Here is a 21,456-nt window from a genome sequence, read left to right as displayed (position 1 = left end):
TTCTTTAACATTGATAAACGAGACACGTAAACTATAATGTTTACAAAAAAGCAAATTACAGAAATAGTTCATGTACTTGAAGGAGCACGCGTTGGATGAAATCTTAAGGTGGATTCCTTTATATATTGGTAAAACAGGCAGGAGTGCATCACTCATTTTCTCTCCAGCGCTGTTAAGTCTTTGTATGACTTCTGTTTTTAGAAGGACAATCGTTAGTCTATGTTCTGATCTACTAATTTCCTTAAACTGTTGCTCTGTACATTCCATCTTCGAATCACGCTCGCGGAAATGTATTTTGCTCTCTTAGTTGAGGAAACGGTCGAATTTGGGTTCAGTGTCACATGAAATATGAAAATCGAATCAGGCTATAAACAAGATGTGTTGATTATAACCAGAAGGCATGCATAATTATTTGAGAGGTAGTTTACTTTAAAACAAACTCTGAGATTTGTAGGTTGTCGTTTTGCACTCAATGGGATCATTTGAGGGCACATATTTAAACTGTCATAATCAACATTGATTAGCAACACGTATGTTGAAAGTAATGAAAATGTGCAACAACTTAAGAAAGCAACACGCTTTTAAATCTAACAAAATATTCAAGTACAATCCTAACTCATGTAGGAATTAAATTTTCCAGATAATGTTGTTTATACCTTCAAAGTAAAGATCATATCATTCTTTAGTACCTATACAGTTTACTGTTTTATCAAAGTGGCCCAGAATTTGCTGAGTTATTTTATTTTCAAATACGTACCCGAAGCTTATTAAATTACTACCTACCATGGAATCACACAAACTTGGAAACGGAACCAGTGGACTTAAATGCAAAAAATACAAGCCTCCATAAAAACTGGCACTTTGCAAGAAGGATCTAAATCGGCATGATCCAACTGTTTAATGGTGTATCAGTAGACGAACAATACGTTGATGATCTCATGGATACAGTTTGCCAATTCTCCAAACACGGCGAGTTGGGTTTCCCCAGATGGTTTGGTCTCACAGTAGTGCAGCAAGGAATGTTCTTGGATATCCAACAAGCTCGTACGTGATTGCATCGATCAATGATTGGTCCCGACGGATAATTATGTTTGTGGCTGGCAAAGGCTCTGAACATTTTGTACGCATACGATATGCAGTACCATCTCGATGGAATCAACTGGGTACGGGGTTAATGTCACAGAGTTGTCACTGTGATCGTTACACGAATGGCATATCGATATCAATGAAATTTCCCCAAACAGATGAGGTCTGCGTTTCGATCTATCCGAGATCGAAGATGACTATTGACGACTCGAGAACTAAAGGTCCGACCAAAGGCGGTTACTCTTCCATAAAAAGTTTAGTTTCCATTAACGGCGACAAAGCTATCGCCGGTCAGAAAACAAGCATCATTGTAGGTGCCAAATGATGTCAGGCTGAGTTATAGCAAGCCACCACCGACTCGATAATTCCGTCTGTGGCAATGGAAAGTGGATCATGGTTATGGACAGACCTTGATAAGAATGGCGAAGCCACCAAAGCGACGTCACAAAATGGTATTAGATGAAACCGATAAAGGATAATTTGAAGAAATATTCGATACAATGTCAGCGAAGTTTATCGCATAAACATAAAGGAAATCGAAACCACTTTGGACTAGGTTGACATTGTCAAGACGATTATCGGACACGTCCGTTACAGCGATGTTTATACAAAGCACGCTAACCAACCCATGATGTTTTTGCACATATATGCAAGGATACAGTCGATCATGCAGATCGAAACAAGTATCAACGTAGTCAAGCCTCGTAATCTGCATATAAGAGCAAAGAACCTCAGAAATATATAAACTCCGTGTATGGAATATATTTTGAATTAAATTTCTAACTTTCGTGTAAAAAATTTGCATTTCTTTTTTTAAAACGTATTTCCTAATTTACTAATTTAAAGCATGCCAATCTGTCTCCAAATTTTCATTCTAGAAACTTCATTGACATTAGAAATTTCGTAATTTCTTCGATGCAACTGAAGCTCTTGAAAAAGGGAGGTTTTAAGTAAAACGAAAAGGGCAGTATCAAAGACCACAACTTTAGAATTGCAATTTAAAGAGCTGAAAGGCCTTTTCGTTATGTGTTTATTGGAATAATTGCCAGTTGCTGAATCATACAGCTTCCATATTGCTCTTCGTGAGGTAAAACTGAAAGTATAAAATTATAAATGCAGGAAACAAAACAAAACAACACATAAGGCCAACTTATTCCGCAGATATAACTGTTAGAAAATACCTACATTTAGTTCTGGAAATGCTCAGAAAAATCAAAATTGAAGGATATGTTTCATTTTGAATGTGTTCTATTGCAGTTTGTTTTGTAGCTCATGTTCACTAATTAAATATACAAAACTTTGTCATTAACAGTACATCGGATTTTGAAGCTAGGTTCAAGTCTCCCATAACAAGGCTGCATGCAGGGTCTTGTTTGACAATCCCCTTGTTTGCTTGGCATATGTTATACAAGATGCACCAGGCATGTGGAATGTGGAATGATTTGTGCTAGATTCTTTACTTTTGAACTCAAGCTCACATTCTGTTTTACGTTTAGTACACATAAATCTTACATAGGTAAATTTAACCTTTATAAGATTAAGTAGATGGCAAAGGCTATCCTTCTTACGCGTAAAGCCTGCGTTTCGACATGGCTATCCTCCTTACGTGTAAAGCTTGCGAGTCAACGCTGATCCTTCTTACGTGTAAAGCCATCGCTTTGACATGGCTATCCTCCTTACGTGTAAAGCCTGCGATTTGGCATGGCTATCCTCCTTACGTGTTAAGCCTGCGAGTCGACATGGACTTAATTTAATAGAAGCAAAGTTCATTGAACCTTTATTTCAGCAGAAATTGTGTTGTTACTTCTGTTTCCGACAGGTACAATAGAAAGTACTTTTTGGCTCCAAAACTCAGATCGAATATAATGGAATTTAATAGAATGGTCTCAAACTCTGTTCCTTTAAGTCTCAACGCGCGTTCAAAATGGCATTGCTCATTCGATACTCTACATGTGCAGCCATTTTGTTCTTGCGCATATGTTGCACGTTGCCGCTCTAGGCAGAATATACCTTTCCCTCTAACAGCCACCCACACTCATATACATCATAAACTATTGTCTAAGAAAAGGAAAAATTATGAATATTAACAAATATATACACTAGGTAAATGTAGGCTAAATCTCATTATTACTCACACCAGACTTATGTTCCTCATTATAGAACATTATTTTATTAGCACACTAGGCTTGTTGTTATATATTCCTCTAGTTGATTATAAACATGGAGATAAGGAGCTGATAACGTGACATTTGACATGTCGACATGGTTTATTATCAATAGACTATCAGTAGACTAACTCTTGTCATATTTTCTTGAAGGTCAGTGTTCGGATCTGTGTTGCTGAAAAAACGGGCGAACACTATTATCCGCACGTACATAATGGCAGCCAAGTTTTGTGACGAAAGACACAATGTTAATTGCTGACGGTCAGTTAAACCCAATACAATATAGGAAATGCACTTCCTCTGGCATTTTAATTACAATGCGGGACGCTGCTTTCGTGTGCTCAGTTACTCCTAGCTGTTACCTGGCAACTGTCAGAGACAAACTCAAGTTCAAGAGGTTTAAAACAAATATTATTAAAAGTATTACATATGCGGACATGGATTGCTGTCAAAATCGTGTATATTTACAAAAGCGTAACACATAAAATATGGAATCTGTTGGGGGGGGGGGTTAAATTCGACATTTGTTTACAAAAATACTTGACTGTCGAAAGTTGATGCGGCTCAGAGGAGAAAAAGGAATTTTAATTGAAAACACGTTGAAGAAAAAAAGTATTCCAGAGCTTTAATCAATTTATTGAATATGGTCAATTGTCTAATAACGCTTGCTTTCCACAAAATACACACTTTTGCTAAATATAAGAATCGAAAGATTTCTTAGGCATAGTTGTCTTCCCCAAATACGTTATTGGACTTAAATGGTTTAAATAAACATTTTCTCTCTGGACTGAAGATCGTCTTGATTTATCATTGTTTCATGAACTTACAGCTAATAAAACCAGAAGCAAAACAAGCTAAAGTCATTGAAGTTATAGCAGCTAATAGCAAAGGAAATTATTTTTTTGACAAAAATCATAATGTTATGTACTTTTAAATCTTGCAATAGGCCAATGCTTTACTCACCTTCCGTGGTCAAAATGAAATTCTAGTCAGAAGTGATTTTAGCTAACCAAAGGTCATCTACGAGAAACACTTCCGATTGAGAACCATTTCCTGTCGAAAATGTCCAGGACTCAGAGTGGCTGGAGATTGCTATTCTAATATATCTTCATCATTTCAAATACTTGATTAGTTAAAATAAGTACATGTTACGAGATTACTTCGCCAGGAACATATTCCTGGTTGGTAGCTGAACCGTATCCCCCACCAATCCCATTAATAATAAACTAAACATAATAAAATGGACGCGAAACGTTTCCTAGATAAGTTTTCTTTACAATTCGATAGCTGAACGTTACCCTGAAATTGTTTAAAACGCAAGAGATTGAGCGTGTTTCGCCTTTTTGGTCTATATCTCGCAGACCTCATGCCAACTTGTACACGCCTCACCACCCACCACCCCAAACGATATTTCTGGATCCGACCCTGGCACTGAACATTTCTGTTGGTATTGAATCTCGATCATGTCTGATCTAAAGCAAAGAACTATTGTTGCTTTTATTTTGTAATCCAAGGATATTTTATTTTATTTAAATAATGTATTTGTTATCAATGCATTTTCCCCCTTACTCTTGAACAATTTGTATTGTCACTGAATCTTTATAAGCTAAAGCTAGAAATTTGTTCTTCGTGGTATTATATTTCCCACCCACCCATCCACCCATCAACCAATAAACTAATAGGATATGAAAGCAAAATATAATAATAACATTATGAAATATATCTTTAAAGGTTTAATATTTTGTCGAATACTTTCAGTAGATTTCCAATAAATTTCACTACCAGTGTAAATACAAGAGTAATGTCAATACCAGTGCAAATATAATAGTTTTGACAAATATTTTAATTAACGCATTAGAATTTGAGGAAAATTTGAAACGACTCATTTTATGTTAGATTACTTTGCGTTTAAATTATACAATATGAAGATCATCGTTTTTCTTGTGCTCGTCAATTAACTTGTTTTATCACAAGATTACTATAATATTATTTAGGTAAAAATAAGCCCATCTCATATTTTTATTAAATATTAAATTGCATAATAATAAATCGTGACGCCATAATGTATTTGGAGACAAAAACGTTATATTCGAGGAATCCGGATACACCTGAGAGTCAAATCTTTACATTAAATAGCAGTTTTATTACATACAGTCAGTATCGTTTCTTCAATGAAACCAATATTCTTCAATTTGTTTTCATGCCAATGGTATTTATTTATGGCGCTGTAAGATTAAAAGGGTAAGAACGGCTGTTTTAATGTGAATGCTGATGGTCTAGTGGTACTTATTGATGGCGCTGCAAGATGAAAAGCTTTCATTCCAGGTAGAAAGGGGCTGTTAGTTCAGTCCGTACAACTGAAACTGTAACTCCTTGCTTATGTTCCACATTACTTTGTTTTTGCTACAGCAGGCGCCATAGTGCTATAAATATGCCAACATCAAGGATGGCAGCATGCTCAAATTTGAAATTTCCATAACTTGGTTGTGGCATAAGTCGGGAAAATAGCGGCATTATTCCACTCTGTGCACTTCTTTTACATATAAACGAAATTTGTATGCAGTTAATAAACTCTAAATATGATTCTTTGTTTTGGTTTGGGGGATTTAAAAAAAAAAAAATTAAATTGTACGCTCGGGTAATATAGAGAGTAAGACCCCGGGAATTCAGAATCCTATAGAACAACTATCTTGTAAATCAGGGGTCTCAAACACGTGGCACGCGGACCATATGCGGTTCGCCTTGCCGTATCCTGTGGCCCGCAAAACGATTGACGTCATGAAAGATAACAAAGGTGGTGCGGCCTTTGGGTCATAGAAAATGCACTCATGCGGACCTCGGAGTGGTTTGAGTTTGAGACACCTGTTGTAGAAGTAACAATATTGTCACTGTATACTTAAAAATACCGGAAATTAAGTAAATCTGAAACTACCACGTGAAAGCTTGATAACGTTGATCTCGTACTTGTGTTCACTGTTAGAGATTTGTTACGTTACATGTCATAAATTTAATGTTGCGTTTTGGATTAAATACGTTCTGCTGACGTACTGGACGTTGAACACACGGTATCTTTAAGACAGGATATTCATTCAGAATATTCTAGAAATAAATCTCTTGAACTGAATCGGTTTGTAGCGATCAATATTTTCTTTCTTCATGTGCAGTATCGGACACCTCTTGCATCCAAAATTCACCTCGCTTTAATTATCGAATAACTAATTTGGTTAATGAGAAAGCAGTTCAATTCAAACCACTGAGAGACTTTACTCTGACGTGCAATCGCATAAGCGTGTTTCTGACATTTAAATATGCTCATTTAATATATTATTTTCTCATTACAACGTCGTTAGTCATTTGGCCAGGTGGTCTTACGCTCTCGCCTTTACCGATCACTGCCATCTCACCTCTGTCTGTGTGGGTTCGAGTCTCAGGCTCGGCTATGTGGGTATGTGAGAAAGCTGCTAGTAACTTCCCTTGGGTCAGTGGTTCTTACCAACTACAACAACAATATAGGGTCATTTGAAAGTTTCACATATATTTGAATGATTCATGCAAACTTGCTTCTTATTTTAATTACTTAAAAAATCCAAAGTTTGACAATTATCTCTGCTGCATTAAAACTTCATAATTCAGAAGAGATATTTTAGACTTAGAAATGCTTCTCCTCCTACAGCAACTAAAAATGGTTGCTATTCAATTTAGAAATTGAACACACACACACACACACAGATATATATATATATATATATATATATATATATATATATATATATATATATATATATATATATATATCTTGGCATCCGTCCGTCTACGAGAGACGATGGCATAGCTCCAAAGTACGCTTTTGCTTATCCTTCTTTTTAGCTCTCTTTTCAGCTTGCTTTATTCTTCTCTTTTCCTCTGCGTTTTGAACTCCCTGCCTGACAGCTAGACGCCAGCTGGAACGGTTGTTTGCACAGCTCTCCCAGTCGTTGACATTGATGTTTGCTGTCTTCATATCCTTCTTGCAAACATCTTTGTAGCGCAGATGTGGTCGTCCAGTTGGTCGTGCACCTTCTGCTAACTCCCCATATAACAGGTCCTTGGGAATGCGACCTGGGTCCATTCTCTTGACATGGCCAAGCCAGCGATGGCGCCTCTCGCTGAGTATGGAGAACATGCTGTTCATGTTGGCGCGTTCTAGAACCTCTGTGTTGGGTACTTTGTCCTGCCACTGGATGTGCAGAATGCGCCGCAGACATCTCAGGTGGAAGCTGTTGAGTTTCCTCTCGTGTCTTGCATAGGTGGTCCATGTTTCGCTGCTGTAGAGAAGTGAGCTGAGCACGCACGCTTGGTAGACACGCAGTTTGGTCTTCTCTGTGAGGTTGGGGTTGTTCCAGACCCTCTGGTTAAGTCTGGCCATCACTGCTGCTGCCTTGGCAATCCTGCCGCCCACCTCAGAATCAATGGAGAGTGAGCTGGAGATGTTAGACCCGAGGTATGTGAAGTTCTCCACAACTTCCAAATTGTACCCATCGATGGAGACAGAGGGAGGGGAGTCTGTGTCCTGTGCCATGACATTTGTTTTCTTCAAACTGATGGTCAGTCCAAATTCCTTACATGCATGGAAGAGGCAGCATACCAGCTGCTGAAGTCCATCTTCCGTGTGTGATGTCAAGGCTGCATCGTCGGCAAAGAGCAATTCACGGATGAGTACCTCTGTGACTTTAGTCTTAGCACGGAGACGGGCGATGTTGAACAGCTTGCCGTCAGCCCTGGTATGGATGTACACTCTCTCGCTGCAGTCCTTGAATGCGTACTGGAGAAGCATGGAGAAGAAGATGGCAAAGAGCGTCGGCGCAAGGACACAGCCTTTTTTGACTCTGCTGATGACTGGGAATGCTTCAGATGTTGCGCCATTGAAGCACACTGTGCTGTGCATGTTCTCGTGGAACGACATGATGACAGCAAGCAGACGTGGGGGCAGCCGATCTTCTGCAGGAGTCTGAAGAGTTATTACAGCAAGGTAAATATCAGCATGGTAAGCCCTTTTAAATTTAGTATCTGTTTACGCCGACCACTGTTTATGGAATAAGACAATATGAAAGAAAATATCATTATTATTTCTAACGAATATTATCATTCAAAGCAACAAATTCAGTGTGCATGGGAAAGCTGAAGAGAAAAAAATAATTGTTTTTATGGATCATACAAAAACTTTTTTTAAAAAAAAACAAACAAAACATTCATAATGCCACTTAGCTAAAGTACATGGAATTAAAAGTTTATGGAGAAAGCAATGTTGTCGATATATATATATATATATATATATATATATATATATATATATATATATATATATATATATATATATTAGCCAAAATGCGACCTTTGGTAGACATACGAGCAACCTTTAGGCGACCGCGGTCGCCTAAAGGATATATCTAGTGTCGCCCAAAAGTCAGACAAGATTTTCTGTTTCTGTGAAAATAAAACTGTATTAGTCACTTGACATATAAATGAGATAGAAATAAGGTTAAAACTTACTTTTAAGTCAACCTTTTTTTTAAAGGATACTTAGATGTTTAAAATTTAATTTTTTTTATACATATTCGCGGTGCAACCTTTCCGCGACATCATGTATATTACGTATATCTTTGTTGGTAGCGTGTATGTTTATATCACTAAAATAGATTTTAAGTTTATTTTTGATCATCATCTTTTTACGTATCGCACCGTTAGCATGTATAATAAAATACCATAGCCCCACACATTAGCTAAATATTTTGCCCATTTATAGGTTTAGCCTCCGAAGTGATACCTTCGAGCGTAATGCGCATGCTTATAAATTTTCCTAGTCAGCTTCCGGAAAAGCCGTCTCTATATTTTCAAAAATAATCGCGGGTTTGCAGTTGCCGTACAGAAAGCGCATTGTAATTACTGCAAATATAATGCAGGGATTTGTAGACGTAACAGGGATCTAGCAGTGTAGCCAGTAGGAAGAATATTCCAAAGTACGATAGAGGTTGGTTGATCATGTAATTTGACTGAATGTAACTGTTGCTTGTTTATTCCGTCAATAACTCCTGTTGCAAACTTGGCCAAAAATAGCTCGCAATGACTTGCATCATTCTTAGATATAGTGCATACTGTTGATTAAAGATTGGCTTTTGATTTAATCTAAATGCAATTTAGGTGCTGGAGATACAAAACAATGCCGCACCATGATAGGGCTGGGTGTGTCTCGTATCGTTGCGTAGGGTAGTTTACCTATAAATGACTATTTGGATTAACGTCGTTTTCGTTACAGGTGCTCGACGCGAGCTTGATGTTAAGAAAAAAAAACAATCATCTAAACGAAAAAAAATCATACAGAGTGACAAAAATACCTCAGATTACCCCGATGACCCGTTCTGACATAGGACTCTCTCTATCATAATATATAAGAGAGAAGGTACGGAACTTCCAAATACTTCGCTCCACCCATGACCCTCGATTTCCTTCTGCTATTTCCGTCTTTAAAGGCACGCGACCATACTATATGGCTTGTTTTACTTCTGAGATATTTTTCTATCCATCAAGCCATCATTGACTTTTCTGCGTTGTACCAAACTGAAGTTACGGGCTCCGAAACGTGCGATTTTCGCGAAGTTTTCCTTTGTGGACACTTCCGTGCTCCTATGATAATAAGAATAACCTTTTGAGCCAATCATATTTCGGCGTTGACGTTAGTGCCGCCTATTTTGAAAATAGAGATGCATGTATACGATGTGTTGTGCAGTGAAGAAGACAATGTATAATACTTGCATGGAACAGGATTCCTAAAGTTGAATCGAGTTAATGGCAACAGAAACAGACCAATCCAACACAACGGGAACGATCAATGCTGAACAGGAAACGATAGTTACAAATAATACAGAGAATGGAAGTACCATTAGGTCAATAGAGGGGGGTGGGGTACCAGTGCCCCCCCCCCCCCGGACATTTCAAATTAAACACATAATTTAAATACATAAATACTTATAATTTATACTAAAAATAGAAGTAATGGAACAAAAAGACAACACCCTGGTAAGAGACAGGAATAGAAGGAAAGAACTTGCAAATCCTGTATGTTAATGTAAATGGAATTGATAAGGATAAAATATATAAATTTCCAAAAGACCTAAAGTATGACGTGCTGTTTATACAGGAGACACATAATGGATTTAAGGATCATATAAAAATAACGATGGAAAGTCACTTAGATGGTATCTTATTAATTAATGATTATCAACATACAGATATCAAAGGGGGGGGGGTAGCAACTCTAATTAAAAACAAAAGGGGACTATCATGGGATAGAATAGAAGTAGGAGATTTTTTTAAAGGCAGAATGATACACATCAAAATTGAGGAAATGAACATAATTAATATATATATGCCAGCGAATAGAGAACAAAAGAAAATTTTTTAGAACATTTAGATAAATATATTGGGAAATATGCAACAGAAAGTATTATTTTAGGGGGCGATATTAATTGGGTGGGAGATAACATAGATAGAGAGGGGAAACTATAATCAAATGACATTTGGATTAAATCAGATATGGAAAATTTTATTAGGAAATATAACTTTACAGATGTTTATAGAGTACAAAACTTACTAAGGAAACAATTTACTTTTGATTATAAAAGAAATAAAGGAAGCCGTTTAGATAAGTTTTATTGCAATGATTATGATGAAAATGTACATAGAGAAACTAATATTACTGATTTTAAAATATCTGATCACAAACTCATAAATATGACTGTTACAATTAAAAATAGAATAAAATAGGGGCAAGGAAGGTGGATGCTGAATAACTCGATTTTAAAAGATACGGATTTTACACATGATATTAAAAAGGACATAGATAAATTTAAAAGTAGGGAAAATTTAAATATAGTATTAGAATGGGAAAACCTAAAAAGTAAATTTAAAGAAATAACGATAGGACACTGTAAGTTAAAAAGTAGGAAACTAAAAATGGAAAGAGAAGCGATTAGAAACCTACTGCAAAAACAGAACAATAATGATATGGAAAACCATTTAAAAAACAGATTGGAAGAAATAAATAAAATAGAAAGTAGGGGTAGAGAAATCAGGGCAGGGAAATATACGGGGATATACAGGAAAGCAGAGGGATTATATAAAAGGGAAGGAAAAAGAATGGGGGGAGATAAAACACTAGATAAAATTAAAATAAACACAACAACAACAACAACAACAACAACAACAAAAAAGAGGAAATTATGGAACATATAAAAAACTATTATGCTACACTTTACGAAACACAAAATATAACAGATAGCGAAATTGACGATTATTTAAAAAACATTCCATGTGGGAAAATCAAACAGGATTTTAAAAATATTTGCGATGACTTTATTACACAAGAAGAGATATTTGAAAGTATAAATACAATGAATAAGGGAAAATCGCCAGGAGGAGATGGACTCTCTGCAGAATTCTACATGACATTTTGTAGAGAGTTGTTGCCCATTCTCGAATGGTTATACAATAATATATTTTGAAAAAATAAGGAAATGTCGGAAACAAAGAAGGAAGGGATAATTATTTTAATATACAAAGGGAAAGGGGATAGCGAAGAACTTAAAAACTGGAGGCCCATCTCCCTCCTTAACACAGATTATAAAATATTGAGTAGGATTTTGAGCAATAGACTTAAAAATGGGATAGGAGAAATAATCAATATAAATCAAACTTGTGGGCCAAAAAATAGGGACATACAAAGCAATATTTTAAATATAACCGCAATTATAGATTATATACAAAATAAGGGACAGAAAGCTGCTATGGTACTTTTTGATCAGGAAAAAGCCTTTGATAGAATTGAGCACAACTATATACAGAAAGTCTTGGAAAAACTTGGTTTCGGAGAATCTTTCCGAAAATGGACAAAAGTATTATATAATAACATAACTTCAAGAGTTCAAAATAACGGAGCAATGACAGAACAATTTGACATAAAAAGATCAGTGCGGCAAGGGTGCCCAGTATCGATGCTATTATACGTAATAGCAATTGAAATGCTCAGTATCAGTGTGAAACTAAACAAAGAAATTAAAGGTATAAAAGTTCCAAATATTAAAGAGGAAGTGAAAATGCTACAACATGCAGACGATTGCACTAACTTTTTAGAGGATCCGAAATCCTTTGAGAACCTTATAAAGGAATATGAAAAATTCGGAAGAGCATCGGGATCCAAAATAAATCAGGACAAAACGGAAATATTAGAGATAGGCAACTGGCGTGGTAGGAACTCAACCATACCAGCCCATGTATTCAAGGATACCGTTAAAGCACTTGGAGTTTGCTTTGGCAAAAACGAAGAGAAAGATAACTGTAAAAAAATGGAAAGTGAGATTAAACGGAACGTCGATATCTGGGCACTTACGCCATTATGTCTAATGGAACGAGCCCAAGTGGCCAAAACGTACATGTATGTTAACCTTAATTATATAATGAAGTCCACCAATATAAGTAACGTAATACTAAATAATATTGATAAACCTATAATTAATTATATATGGGATTTTAAACTGCATTATGTGATAAAAGAAATTTTGTACAAAGCAAGAGAATTGGGGGGATAGGGATACCAAGTCCCATAATTTTAAAAATTACTAGTATTTTAAACAGATTTAAACGACTGAGTGACGATCCTAAATTACCATGGGAAGGGATTTATATATATTGGTTTGGTTTCGTTTTGCGGAACAGGGAGGGGATATATAAAAATAATAACGTTATGAAATTATTGGAAACACCTAGGAAGTTTAAAGGTATAAAAGACTTATTAATGAAATATAGGGATAAAAAAGAATTTTGGGACTTAGACGAAAAACTCTCATATAATTGGATTAGAAATGACATAACCAAAAATATACTAAGTAAAGTAGAAAGGGAAAATTTATATGTAAATTGGAAAAATGCATGGGGGCACTGGTCACAACTAGGGTCCCTGAAAATACAAAGCCCCACCTTCAAATACATGCATTATGCGTGATTGACAGGAGAGGTTGCAGCGAGACGGCATATGGTCAGAATACCGCCAAAATGTCCGCTGTGCAATTTAAATATATTTAGTAAGAGACATGCTATGTTAACTTGTAATAATACACAAAATGATAGGAAAATTATAGTGGATGAAATTAACATAAATAGTAATTTCAAACCACAAAGTATACTATATCTTGATGGAGATTTTAATAAGAAAACATTATATAAAATATCAAGTTTTATAGTCAAGACGATTAAAATTGTGGCCCAATTAAATTTTAACTTAGGAAATATCTCAAGAGGGAAAGTACAGATAATTATGCCATGGGGCTATGTCACATGGTGCTACGCGAAGTGAACAGGCCCATGGAAGAGTCTGGAAAGGATCCCTCTTGAAAAAAATTTAAACCGAACATCTATCCTTTCTGTCTCTAACTTCAACAAAAATTCTTGTGAAATGAAATTGAAATTGAAATTGAAATTGAAATTTAATTTAAACTGTAAAAAAAAATGTATGCAATCAGAAGTTCGGATTGCAACTCAAATTTTTTTTTTTTTTTTTTTTTTAATACTACTATTGGACCAATTTAGGAATATTTATAATTAAAAGATAGACCAGCTGGGGGAGAAGCATAATAATTAAAAAAAATGTGAACCCTTCCTGGAGCTCAGTCTAATCTTATTAAGAAATGTGATTTAACACATTCATAAGAATCAATAAGATTCAAAAATTAAGGGGACATCACCGTTCTTCCAAATTCACAAAAGTATAATAACGATCTTCCGATGTATATGAACACGGAATATATTAGGAAAACTTATACACTACAAGAATTTGATCCAACAAGCTATCCCAACAAAAACACAATATAACATACATAACCCATAGCACAAACATATAACAAACATGGGATGTAGGAGACCCTAGCAAGGTCACAGGAAAAATAAACTAGGGGAAGTTTTAACCGAGAGAATAAGTGAAATCACTCTCGGAGATACTCCCCTATAGATACACTAGGGATTGAAAAAATACCCGAACTCCTAATTCACGTTATAAAAACGATGAAATAATACATTACAACAAATGGGGTAATACAAAAACACATAAATAATCAATGTAGTTAGGATGGGGGGGGGGGGCATCTGTCTGGTGTCCCAAAAAAAGAGTTAATGGCAAGTAAAAAACTTACTTTTGCATCTACCGCTGTTCTGTAATTCAAGAAGGGATGTACCATAGAGTTAAAAACATTGTCCATATCGCTCTTGTCACCGGTTTTCAGATGAGCACGGAAGTGTCCACAAAGGAAAACTTCGCGAAAATCGCACGTTTCGGAGCCCGTAACTTCAGTTTGGTACAACGCAGAAAAGTCAATGATGGCTTGATGGATAGAAAAATATCTCAGAAGTAAAACAAGCCATATAGTATGGTCGCGTGCCTTTAAAGACGGAAATAGCAAAAGGAAATCGAGGGTCATGGGTGGAGCGAAGTATTTGGAAGTTCCGTACCTTCTCTCTTATATATTATGATAGAGAGAGTCCTATGTCAGAACGGGTCATCGGGGTAATCTGAGGTATTTTTGTCACTCTGTATGATTTTTTTCGTTTAGATGATTGTTTTTTTTTTTCTTAACATCAAGCTCGCGTCGAGCACCTGTGGTTTTCGCCCGTCAGTACATGCACGACGATTGCCTATAAAGAATACTGGGTACAGATAAAATATCCCCCGGACAGCACCCACCTCCCACCTCTTAAAAATAAAAGACAAGACATAATTCCCTCCCCCAGTACAAGTTTATCCCTCTTTAAACTTTTTTTTAACCAACACAATATATATATATATATATATATATATATATATATATATATATATATATATATATATATATATATATATATATATATATATATATATATATATATATATATCTTTTTGTGTCGTCATGTATCATTTGATTCTGAAGCTTAGTGTGGGCCTCCTTTGAGTAGCTAAATGAAATTTTTGGTGCCTATTAGATATTAGATCATAACTGTAATAGATAAGGATATTAAGATGCCTAACGATATAAGGACTTATTGCACGCACATTTGTTATTCACCTCACTTTTATAAGCATCATCACACACACGTTTAATCCATTGCATTAAATCCTTCAGCTGTTCTTTAACGCTTGCATTTTTAAAGTATACCAGATACATTGGATATAGAGCATTCCTAGCATAGAGATAGACCAAGAATTGAGTGTATTGTATTTGACTATTATTTTGTGAATTACATAAAATCTACGCCATAATATTATTGTATTATCATGACATTCCTTAATTAAATTAAATATTAATATTTCTGATTTCTTTTTTTCCCCCATCCTATTTTAAAATAGGCTAGTATATTTCTCACGGTTTATAAAGTTAAAACTTGTTCTGGCAGAGAGGATCATTTCCTATGGCCACATCAGAAGCCATACTGGATGTCCACATAGCACAATTTTCATTTAGGACCAACTAGACCATGGGGTTGAATTATTTATGTCAAGTTTCATGGTAATCTTCCAAAGAGTTTATGAGAAACAGCAATAACAAACTTGTGCTAACAGACAGACGGATGATGGATGAAAGTTGACAGACAACGAACAAAATAACATCACAAACTCTTCTGATCTATCACCATTCGAGAAAATAACAGTGTGTAATGAAGGACTATAGAATATAAGACACTGGCATGCTTATATGTGGTCTGTTTTAAAGACAATATAAGCTTGTATGAATACATGTGCATGCAATAACTTCTTTTTCTAGATCAAAATTAAACGCATCTCGTTAATTGCAAATAATTGATGTGATTACAAGGTTAGTTATCAAACATGCTAATATCAATACATGTTATTAATAAAACATTTTTTTCCTAAAATCTTGCATGACATGACGGTGTTGACTTTGCCACATTTCATTTGATGACAGTCATTAGAAAACACCAGATATATACAAAAGATTACATATACTTCAAAATAATGAAGTAGTTAATATCACAGGGAAAACGTCACGTGAAGTTGTACCCTGTATATGCGGGGTTGTCTGTCTATAAAGAAATGAATTTTGACAAAAATTCAGTTATATTCTCAACATGTGTTTTGTGACCTTTTGTCTTTCCTGTATCTTTCTATACATCTTCATTCTCAGCATTCCCACCCATTTTTGAAGATGGGGTTGTATGTACTCCATAAGGGATCAAAACTGTGGGTACACTGATTAGGATGTACGGTTGTTTGAAAACCAAATCTGTCCTACACAGTGTGTAACATATTTAAGGGCAGATATTACTTGTATATCTCACTGGAAATTACAAACATATGACTAAAATCTTGATATGTCAAATGTATCAAGTGATTTGAAAGATACTCATGTCATAGTATGACCAAAAAAAACCAGGTGTCCTACTTGCAACTGAATTGAAACATCCCCATGTTTAAACATGTCTAAAGAACAGACCAGGTGTCCTAACCTATATACTCGTTTAATTAATCAACTGATGAAGGTCTGGGCTACCATATCTACTTGCTTAATGAACCAATTGATGATGGTCTGGGCTACCATATATACTTGCTTAATGAAGCAATTGATGAAGGTATGGGCTACCATATGTACTTGCTTAATGAACCAACTGACGAAGGTCTAGGCTACCATATGTACTTACTTAATGAAACAACTCAGGAAGGTATGGGCTACCATATGTACTTGCTTAATGAAACAACTCAGGAAGGTATGGGCTACCATATGTACTTACTTAATGAAACAACTGGTGAAGGTCTGTGCTACTATATGTACTTGCTTAACCCTTTACCTGATGCAAGCACCTTTGGACACCTCTACTCCATCCGCATGGAAGCACCTGTTGACGTCTCTACTCCATTCGCATGGAAGCGTCCTTTGACGTCTGCTGTAAACATCAGCCTTTTGAAGCCGGTTTTCGTAGCGCCACCTTCAGGGAAAACCCCCTACTAAATACTACATTCATTTCTGCGAATGACAATTACGTCAGATCACGTGGTCACTGTTTATGCTCTGGTCGCTATCTGCTATTTAAATTAACTGGTTCGTAATCTCCACTCTCTAAAATGGAAGTCGCGGATTTCATTCAGTATTTACGAAGTTTCCACGATTAGAATCACAACTACGAAAGCTTCAATAACTTAGGTAAAGGCTCTGATATTGATGTAGGCAGCAATCAGTTTTTATAAATTATCAAATTCAGATGACTTAGTGATGTAGACGCGAACAAAAACCTGGTAAATTTCGTGTATGAGAAATGGCAGCTACGGTTGGTCACGCGGTCTCACTGACATGACGGTGAACGAGTTCTCTCAAGATTTTAAAGCACATAAAAAAAATTTCCTTGAAAAATAATTACACAGCTATAACAATCGGAGTTTACTCTTAAATTTTTCCACACATAATAGATGTGCACCAAAAATGTACAATGGTTAATATGGCTGTTAAACATACACTATATTGCTTAACAGTTAATAGGCAGGCCTATACGTCTGGAGTCGAATAGGTAACAGGTGTTCTATTTATAGCGCGCTGCACTTTGTAACTATGCTCTGTGAGGTAAAGGGTTAATGAACCAATTGATGAAGGTCTGGAGTCCTATATGTACTAGCTTAATGAACCAATTGATGAAGGTCTGGGCTACTATATGTATTTCCTTAATAAACCAACAGATGAGGGTCTGGACTACTGCGTGTACTTGCTTAATGAAGCAACTGATGAAGGTCTAGGCTACATATATGAACCAACTCATTTAGGCTACCATATATACTCACTACCCTAGCTGGGCAGTAATAATGAACAGCTATCCACAAGGTTCACACTTGGGTGTACATTATATATTCACCAAATCCACACTGTTCACACTTGGGTGTACATTATATACAGTAACCAAATCCACACTGTTCAAACTTGGGTGTACATTATATGCAGTAACCAAATCCACAAGGTTTACACTTGGGTGTACATTATATACAGTAACCAATCAGAATACAATCATTATTTCCTGCCAATGATCTGGAAAATGCCATATAAATATGCTACTGTAACCACCAATGATCTGGAAAATGCCATATAAATATGCTACTGTAACCACCAATGATCTGGAAAATGCCATATAAATATACTACTGTAACCACAAATGATCTGGAAAATGCCATATAAATATGCTACTGTAACCACCAATACATCCAAATGTACTGTTTAACTAATTATGTAATGTACACCACACACTCCAAGACAATGTTAATTATCAACTGAGATGACATTTTTCTTCAATGAATCATTCCTAATTTATATTTCCAAGTATTTAGTTCTTGGATTGAACCTATGGTTCTGTTTTCTATATGATTCAACTTACATTCACACCATTTTATGGCAGAATAGACTTTTGGATCTGTATCATTCAAATAAGTATTTCTGTGGTGGATTTTGGCACAAAAACAAACACAAGATGTTTTATATATTAAAAGCTAACCTGAAAGTCCGAGTGGTTCATGCAACTGATAAGAATGAATAATGACAAGATTTCTGCACCTCCACCACACCCCTCCTTACTTCCAAATATGATACTGACATCTTACTATCTACTAATGCTGCAGAAAAGTACACATTAACAGACTTTGTATCAAAATTAATATTCAGCCTGCACTGAATAAAAACAGGAGACAAAAAATTCTGACTTACCTTCTTTGGTCTTGAAGATGTAACTTTGCGGAGCAGATGTTCCCTGGGTGTTTACAGCCTGTACTTCTACCTGATAGTATGTTCCAGGTATAAGTGACGACAGTTGATATCTTACAGCTGAAGGGGGAATTTCGTCCACGTTGATAAATCCACTTAATGGCTTGGACAGTTCATACTGTGTTCTATTTGGAATGATATCCACCTATGAGAAATAACCGTTTGAAGATATGAACAGATCATTGCAGTGTAAATTTGACTAAAATACTAACAGAGAAATAAACCACAATAAAACCTCTCATAATGGATGTTCAAGGAATCACTAATATTTGTCTGAATGGTGTTTGTTCTTTATAATAATAGCATAAACAATAATAATTAATAATAATATTAATAATAACAACAATATTCAGAGCCGTTAGTGATGAATGCATCACAAAGTACCCTGCCTACTATAATTTTATTGGAAGGACCTTTAAACAGAGTTAACTTGTACTAAGAAGCAAAAGATAGAATAGGCAATCAGTCTGTCTAAATGAGGTCAGTCATGAAATGCTGAATATCTCATCAATATACAGATCTATTTAATCTTGAGTAAAGAGCTCTCCCTTCTTAAATTGTGGTAGTCGTGGTCCATAACCGCCAACTGCATTACGTACTCAAACGAATTATGCAGATTAATGTAAACATATATAACTGCGAGAGTAGCAAAATATATGGAACTGTCGTATACAGGAAATGTCATTTTTTTAAAAAATAATAGCGTTTTCAAAAGGAAATGAAGCAATAAGGCAAAGTTACACCTTGCTTTCTTTCAACCGTTACTGTTACACAATGGAATGATTTTCGTCAAGGGGTCCATGGTAGTACCTTCTTTTACAATGACACACGTTATAATGGGAAGGGGGGGGGGAAGAAGGGCCATAACTCATGTAAATGATACAAAAGATTGCTGGAAATCAAACTTGTTTAAATTAATCTTATTCACGACCACATCTGTATAAAGTTGGATTCCAAATTAGGATCAAATCCAATTAGGCTGAAACCTAGTAATCCTGGATTAAGTAATGCTGCAGAAGGTAAATCATGTTTCTCCAAAAATACAGTCACACTAACATTAGGATTAGTCTCTGCTACCTCCAAAACCATCCCTCACTGGAAGAAAAAAAAATGTCTTCCTGTCTTTACATCAGTTGGACAAAGGGAAGTAACTCTTATATGTTACTCCCCGTGTTATCGCAAAGTGGCAACCAGTATCTCAACCAGCTTAAGCTTAAATGAATGATTTAAATGGATGCTTGCACTGCAGAGAATTGTAGGAAACAATTTTAGTGTACAACGTGATTTGGTAAGCTCAGCTGGCAAAACATAATGGACTGAAGCATTTGCTTTCTCCATTAAATGTACTACCAGATCACAATAACATAAGAAGAATAGACAGAAGGTGTAAATGCTTGAGCATCAAACCTACACATGTGCCACATATAGGATTGCTCTAATGAAAAGACGAATGATACAGTCAGTGCGTTAGGGATGAATACACACTAAGTCGATAAAAGTTAAAAACTCTATACCTAGCTGGATACATTGTTGAGTTGAGACAAAGTGCAACTTCTCCACACTGACTATTTACTCTAAACTAAATGAGGGAAGTAAGATCATGTTTTTTGCCGAATATTGTCCAAATACACTGCCAATGCTGTGGATAAGGATGTCCCAAACAGGGACATGATGCTGACCAATGTCTTGGTGAAGGCCAGAAAGAGAAGATTAAGGCTGAATGGAAGGACATTGAATTGGTACACTAATATGAAGTGAAGCGTTTGCGTGATGTTGTATGAATCTGTACATGGAGTATGCATATGAAAGGTTCAGACTGATGGCATATTAGTTGCATAGTACAGAAATGCAGAGGGATCTTGCCCTTTCCGTTTTGGATTTCAGAAGTGCTCAAATGAGCCAGCTTAAGTCTATCGCATGACTCGATCTGCCATTGGCTTTCATAACCAGCTTAAATCTATTGCAGGACTCGATCTGCCATTGGCTTTCATAGCCAGCTTAAGTCTAGCGCAGGACTCGATCTGCCATTGGTTTTCATAGCCAACTTAAGTCTATCGCAGGACTCGATCTGCCATTGGCTTTCATAGCCAGAAAGATTCTAGAGTAGAAAGTGACCGAATGTGGTTTATGGATTACTTCCACTGCCTTCTTTACAAGCAAAATTTCTATTTGCTCTGTAAACATTTGCCTTCATGGGACCGCCATAATGAAGGTGGATGATGACAGTTGTGGGTATTTGATGAATGATATCCAGATACCCTCTAAAATAACTTGGATCATCCAACTGTTTGAAGAGAATAGGCTGATCCAAGTCAGGTGAAAAAGAGATCATGACCTTAGCGGTGACCAGAATGGAAAAGTCATTACTGTTTGGAACATGGTTTAGATGAGACCTA

The 21,456-nt window shown here is 35.9% G+C and overlaps 1 protein-coding gene across 1 annotated transcript in view; it reads right to left on the bottom strand.

Moving 5' to 3' along the window:
• The window catches only part of LOC149793048 (neural cell adhesion molecule 1-A-like), a 102,009-nt gene that overhangs the window by 44,251 nt on the left and 36,302 nt on the right, over positions 1-21,456 (bottom strand). Inside the window, exon 10 of the mRNA XM_089968942.1 lies at positions 19,004-19,205. Coding sequence (XP_089825068.1) covers positions 19,004-19,205 — 202 coding nt within the window. The remainder of the gene's footprint in view (positions 1-19,003; positions 19,206-21,456) is intronic.

This window comes from Sinohyriopsis cumingii, chromosome 8 (assembly GCF_028554795.1).
Source record: "Sinohyriopsis cumingii isolate HCF-2022 chromosome 8, ASM2855479v2, whole genome shotgun sequence".
Taxonomy (NCBI): Eukaryota; Metazoa; Mollusca; class Bivalvia; order Unionida; family Unionidae; genus Sinohyriopsis; species Sinohyriopsis cumingii.
Note: the sequence above shows the minus strand (reverse complement) of the source record. Positions and strands in the feature narration are given on the sequence as shown.